This window comes from Hyperolius riggenbachi, chromosome 8 (assembly GCF_040937935.1).
Source record: "Hyperolius riggenbachi isolate aHypRig1 chromosome 8, aHypRig1.pri, whole genome shotgun sequence".
NCBI classification, from domain to species: domain Eukaryota; kingdom Metazoa; phylum Chordata; class Amphibia; order Anura; family Hyperoliidae; genus Hyperolius; species Hyperolius riggenbachi.
This window is the reverse complement of record NC_090653.1, coordinates 26,474,838-26,481,628: the sequence shown is the minus strand read 5'-3', so window position 1 is coordinate 26,481,628 and position 6,791 is coordinate 26,474,838. Positions and strand designations below refer to the sequence as shown.

The 6,791-nt window shown below is 49.6% G+C and overlaps 1 protein-coding gene across 2 annotated transcripts in view; it reads left to right on the top strand.

Moving 5' to 3' along the window:
* Positions 1–2,436: 2,436 nt before the first annotated feature.
* EXO1 (exonuclease 1) overlaps positions 2,437–6,791 on the top strand; it is a 41,140-nt gene continuing 36,785 nt past the window's right edge. For both annotated transcript variants that reach the window (XM_068249288.1, XM_068249289.1), the window contains exons 1-2: positions 2,437–2,798; positions 4,851–5,073. In XM_068249288.1, coding sequence (XP_068105389.1) covers positions 4,913–5,073 — 161 coding nt within the window. In that variant the 5' untranslated portion in view covers positions 2,437–2,798; positions 4,851–4,912. The remainder of the gene's footprint in view (positions 2,799–4,850; positions 5,074–6,791) is intronic.

Here is a 6,791-nt window from a genome sequence, read left to right as displayed (position 1 = left end):
TCCATGGGGGGTACTTACCCCAGGAGGGGGAAGCCTCTGGATCAAAATGAGGCTTCCTCTGTTATCCCCGCCCCCCCCCCCCCCCCCCCCCATCAGAAAGCCGCCACTGTGCCCTTGCAGGAGGTAAACGTTTCAGCCGCTACTGCCCCTGTGCTGCATATCGGCTGATTTTTTGGGGGCTGTCAGCGCTGGATCCCAGAGGGTGAGGAGGACAGGAAAAGCCTCATTAGGCTTCCCCCTCCATGAAGTAAGTACCCCCCTAGGGGCTGTTTTTGTTTTTTGTTACAGATTACCTTTAAAGTAGGTGCACACAGCATGGTGCTGCTTGAATGTCCTTCCCCCACCATAAAGCAGAACACAGTGATCAGCCAGAAGCCCAGCAGCAGGTTTGTACAATCTTTTATTCCTGGACTGCTGCCTCAAACAGTCCCTGAGGGAAGTTTTGTGTGACTGTTACAGCAAGTGGGCAATTAGCTTTAGCTAGAAACATCGCTGCCCACCCCATATTCCACATACAGACAGGGCAGCCTTCATCCATAGTAGCTGCTACCCGCGCTTCCATACAAGAGGCTATTCAAAGCAAGACTGAAGCACTCTGGGGAGAAAAAGTCAGATACTTACCTATGGAAATTGATGGCTCTAGTACAGCACTGCTCTCACACCCCCATGCACAGCCCTTTATGTGCTGCAGCCCCTCCCCTCTTCCCTGAGTAGCCCCCCTAGTATAGCACTCCCCTCACACCTCCATGTACAGCAGCCCCTCCCCTCTTCTCTGAGCGCCCCCCCCCCCCCCCCCTAGTATAGCACTGCTCCACACCTCCATGCACAACCCTCCATGTGCAGCAGCCCCTCTTCCCTGAGCGGCCTACCCTAGTATAGCACTGCTCCACACCTCCATGAACAGCCCCTCTAGGAGAGCAATCCTCTCACGCCTTCATGTACAGCAGCCCCTTCCCTCTACCATGAGCAGCCTTTCTAGTATAGCACTCCATGTACAGACCCTCATCACTTCTATGAGCAGCTCCTCTAGTATAGCACTCCATGTACAGACCCTCATCACTTCTATGAGCAGCTCCTCTAGTATAGCACTCCTCTCACACCTCCATGCACTGCAGCCCCTCTAGCATAGCACTCCTCTCACACCTCCATGCACAGCCCCTCTAGGAGAGCAATCCTCTCACGCCTTCATGTACAGCAGCCCCTCCCCTCTACCATGAGCAGCCTTTCTAGTATAGCACTCCTCTCACACCTTCATGTACAGCCCTTCATGTGCTGCAGCCCCTCCCCTCTTCCATGAGCAGCCCCTCTAGTATAGCACTCCTCTCACACCTCCATGCACTGCAGCCCCTCTAGCATAGCACTCCTCTCACACCTCCATGCTAGTGTTGTCCGGATCATGAACGATTCGGATCTTTGATCCGAATCTATTTTATGAGTCGATCATCCGAATCATCAAAATGAACGATTCGGATCGCAAAAGGGGCGGGGCCAGGAGCGACACGCCCCCTCTCAGCGGGCAGCGGGGTCCTGGAAGCAGGGATCGCTCTGTTGGATGGGAGGCAGCCTTGCAGGGAGACAGGTAGATGAGAGAGAGGGGACATGGGTGCCACTGCCAGATATGTGTAGAGCACACATACTGGCTATAACGTGCTGCCCATTATAGGCTGGCTGTTCCGTAGTTGTGCTGCACAGTGATCACATTGGAAGCTTTTGGCTCAGCACAGCTCAGTAACTTTGCAGACAGTGTGATTGAAAGGCAATATAATCCTCCTGCACTCGGCACTAAACAGCTGCACTTTACTTCTGGGAATGCTTTCTTTCACTGTGCGACCTTTTCTTTCAAAGTGTACAGATGAACATATAGGTGAAATATATGTAAAGCATATGACTTCAGCATGTGGGTATTACGTGCAAACATTTCTGCTCTCTGCTCGTCCCTCCTCCCTTCTCTGTCCACTCCCTGCCCTCTGTCCATCTTCTCCCCTTCTCTGTGTGTCCACTCCCTCCCCTTCTCCTGTCCACAGACCTGTCCTGCTGTTCATTTCACCCCCAAATGCTTCCAGTAGTAAAATGATCCGAGATTCGGATCAAAGATCCGGATCTCTTCAATGATCCGATTCGAATCATCCGGATCATTGAAAAGATCCGAACTTCCCATCTCTACTCCATGCACAGCCCAGCACGTATAGTACATCTCCCTCCTCCTATCACGACGCGCAGCCCTCCTGTCATGTCATGCAGCCTCCTCCTATCACAACAATCAGCGCCACTGACTGCAGTCACATTTCCCGCCGCCAGCCCCTTTTGCTGACGATCCGCCATCACGTGACGTGTCACCGGCTCCTCCGCGGCCATCTTTGTAGCGGGCGCAACATTCCGCGGGGCCTCTGGGCTTTCCGGTGTTGTGAAAAACAGTCGTTTTTAGCCGCCGCACGTGAAGATTCAATGCGGCGTATCGCTGTGCGAAGCGCTATGCAGAGATAGCGGAGCGCTGAGTGCCTTTCCCTCAGCCCTAATGGCGGAAAGAGGCCGCGGGCTCCGCCTCCCTCGCGCGGTCAAGTGGGTAGGGCGTGACGTCACTGCAGACCCAGAGCGCGCGAGTTTAAAGTACCGATTCCGGCTGCAGCGCGTGTAAGTGCGGCAACGGGCTGATTGTCTGACTGTGAGGAGTGACGTCATGCTGTAGGGCACTAAGCTGACTGTGATAAGTGACGTCATGCTGCAGGGCACTTGGCTGACTGTGAAGAGTGACGTCATGCTGTAAGGCGCCTGCCGGGAGCTAAAATTAGAGCAAGCAGGTAAGTGACCCCCCAGCTCTGCCCCTCCCATTCATTCTGTTGTACTTTTTGCAGAACCTTGTATGGTCCAGCACACTATACACATGTCCAATTTTGATTGGCCAATCACTGACCAATTTTACCACCTCCATGTAATATGAGGGCCAAGTTCCCATGCTACGCTGAAGTGGTAAAATAAACCAATCATTGGGCAATAAAAATCTGATGTATGTACAAGCATTATACGTCTATCATTAATGATCGCTATGGGGGACAGTTTCTTGCATGAGCACACTGGCCACTGAGCATCTTGTACTACTAGATGGAGGGGGACAAGAAAATAACAATAGCGAGGTTTTCCGGCAAACCGTATGTAAATGACCCCCGCTCTCACATTGCTCACTAAATTTTGTTTTGGAATAACAACTAGTTGAGGTATGTTACCTTTTTTGGTTGTAGGCACTGAGGATTTGGGTGTTGCTTCAATCGCTACTTTTTGGTTAAACAAGGTGACATGTGATGCAATAGCCACATATAGGCACAGTGTCAAGCACACAAATAACTATGTTCCTTTTTTTTTTTTTTTTTCTTTCTCTGTCGGAAAGAGTTAAAAATGCAAGTTTTTTTAGATTGTGCTAACTGCTATGATTGGAGAACTGTTCTCTTTGAGGTTACCTGCTGGTTCCTCTAAACCACGCTAGCGCCCATGTTCCATTCTTGACTGAGATTGTATGGATATGACTGTCTTTTCCAAGCTTCCTCTAGTGTGCGTACAAGGGTTAAAGGACAACTGAAGCAAGAGGGATATGGAGGCTGCCATATTTATCTCCTTTTAAAGCGGTATCGTCACCATAAAAATCAAATTTCAACAGCAACTGGTCTGAGTGTATTAACCTCCTGAGCGGTATGGAAGAGCTCAGCTCGTCCATCACCGCCGGAGGCTGCCGCTCAGGCCCTGCTGGGCCGATTTTCCTCAAATAAAAAGCAGCACACGCAGCCGGCACTTTGCCAGCCGCGTGTGCTGCCTGATCGCCGCCGCTCTGCGGCGATCCGCCGCGAGCAGCGGCAAAAGAGGGTCCCCCCAGCCGCCCGAGCCCTGCGCAGCCGGACCAATCAGTTCCGGCCAGCGCTAAGGGCTGGATCGGAGGCGGCTGACGTCCATGACGTCACTCCGCTCGTCGCCATGGCGACGAGGAAAGCCAAACACAGCCTTCCTTGTTACTTATGCTTGCCGGAGGCGATCGGAAGAACGCCTCCGGAGCGCCCTCTAGTGGGCTTTCATGCAGCCAACTTTCAGTTGGCTGCATGAAATAGTTTTTTTTAATTAAAAAAAAAAACCCTCCCGCAGCCTCCCTGGCGATCTCAATAGAACGCCGGGGAGGTTAAGTGATAAAGATGCTAATCCTGCATTCAAAACTTTCCAAACGTTTTCTGCTGTTATGATTTTGAGTTATCATATACCTTAGGAGCACTGGCCCTTTAGTAGTCCGTGCCAAAGAATTGCATGCTGGGGGTTCTTTTTATCTATAATCTATTCCTCCTCTTCCCTTTATTTCCCTCCCAGCTGCTTATCTGAAACCTAATCCCCTAATCACTTGTGTTTACAAGCAAGGCTGAGGTGACTCAGTGATTGGAGGAGACAAGAAAAAAAGTAAAGGGCAGAAATGTATGACATCACGAGTTATTAACTGTGGGCAAAAGACATGGCCCCCACCAGGAACAGAATTCTCATCATTTACTATATAACATTTACTGAAATCAAAACGTGGACAGTATAATACATGTGTTATGTAAGTAGATCAAGTATTTATCTAGTTATATATGTGTTTATTTCCCTGGAATAGTATGGCTGATCCTACTGCTTTTAAGCAATACAAGTTGCCTGGCTGTCCTGATCCTCTGCCTCTAATAATTTTAGCCATAGACCCTGAACAAGCATGCAGCAGATCAGGTGTTTCTGACATTAATCTTGTGAGATCTGACAATAGTCACATGCTTGTTTCAGGTGTGTGATTCAGACATTGGTTTAGGTTACAGGAGCTGTGGATGTTATCGGGTCTCTTTGCTTTGCAGGATATTCTGGCAGCTTAGCACTGTGTATTGCTTCAGCTCCTCGTAGTCCTCCTCATCCAGCCATGGGAATCCAGGGTCTTCTGCAGTTCCTGAAAGAAGCCTCCCAGCCCATCAATGTGAAGCAGTACAAGGGGCAGACTGTGGCGGTGGACACTTACTGCTGGCTGCACAAGGGAGCCTTTGCGTGTGCGGAGAAGCTGGCCAAAGGAGAGCCCACTGACCAGTAAGTCTGTGATGTCCCACCTTTCCTCATGTTTCTGCTTAAAGGACTTCCGATGCAAAATCTATCATCTATTTTCTACTCACTTAGGGCTTCTAACATTCCCGAGCAGCCGTCTCCGTCCCTCGCCGCAGCCCCAATCCTCCTCTGTGTCCCCGCTGGCTGCCCGCAATGATGGCGACCCGCCGGCAGGGTCGGCTCTTCTGTGGCTGCACGGGCAATCATGCCCACGCGTCCGCCTCATCTGGTGCATAACTACTGCGCAGGCACAGTACGCGGCAGATGACGTGGGCAAGAGTGCCTGCACAGCCACATAAGAGCCGACCCCGTCGGCAGGTCGCCATCATTGTGGGTGGCCAGCGGGGACACCAGAGAGGACCGGGGCTGGAAGAAGCACCTCGCTCTGCCCAACAGTGCATGTTTTAGGCCTCGTTCACATCAGGGACGTTTCTGTGCGCTTTTCACAGCGCATTGCCCTGTGCGTCCTGCAAGGTATTGATTTTCCTATGTAATTAACAAGCCTGGTTCACATCTATGCGCTGAGCTGCGTTACAAAAATGTAGTGTTGCGTGCATTGAGCTGTAAAGTGCACATCAATGCAAGTGAATGGGTGCGCTTTTTTTTTTTTTTTTTTAGCGCATAGAAGCGCATGTGTTTTTTTACCCCTATTTGGAAAAAAATAAATTGCATATGAAAACAAAGCTTTATTATCATGAGCTTTTACACTTTTTTCAACGCACCCAATGTGAACGAGGCCTTAGGCCGGATCCACACTATAAGCGCTTTTCTGAGTACTTTGTGATTGATTAGCGCTTTCTGAGTGCTTTTTATAAATTTCTCCCATTCACTTTTATAAAAATTGCTGCATTTTGACCACGATTTTAATGAATGTGAATGAGAGAAATTTTTAAAAAGCACTAATCGATCACAAAGCGCTCAGAAAAGCGCATATAGTGTGGATCCGGCCTTACAGGCAACCTCACTTATGCACAGATAGGGCCATTAGTATAGTGTGGATCCGGCCTTACAGGCAACCTCACTTATGCACAGATAGGGCCATTAGTATAGTGTGGATCCGGCCTTACAGGCAACCTCACTTATGCACAGATAGGGCCATTAGTATAGTGTGGATCTGGCCTTACAGGCAACCTCACCGATGCACAGATGGGGCCATTAGTGTCTCAGCTACATGGAATTACACGTAGCTGAGACACTAATTACCCCACCTGTGCATAAGTGAGTTTGCCTGCAAAATATGCACTATTGGGGAGTCACGAGGACAGGTTTGAGAAACGCTGGCCTGGGAGGTTAGAGCAACTGTAGTGAAAATAACATAATGAATAAAATTGTTTATTTTTTTTACAATAACCACTTATAAATTATTTGGTCAGTGTTTGCCTATTGTAAAAGCTTTCCTCTCCCTGATTGACATTCTGGAATGTATCACTGGTGGTGAAATCTTTAGTCTTGCCAGGTGATCTGTGCGAAATGTTTGTTACTTTGGCTAGGTTCACAGTGGGACGTTACAGGCGCACGTTAGAAAAATCAATGGGCTGTTCACATTACATTGTAACGCAGCAAAGTGCTGCATGCTGTGCGTTCTACGCGGCTAAGCCGCGTTAGACTGTTTGCACATGCTCAGTAGTGTTGGGGAGGAGGGGAGAGCGGCCGGGCACATGGCTAATTAATATTCACTGCACGGTGTGACGTGCAGTGTTTAC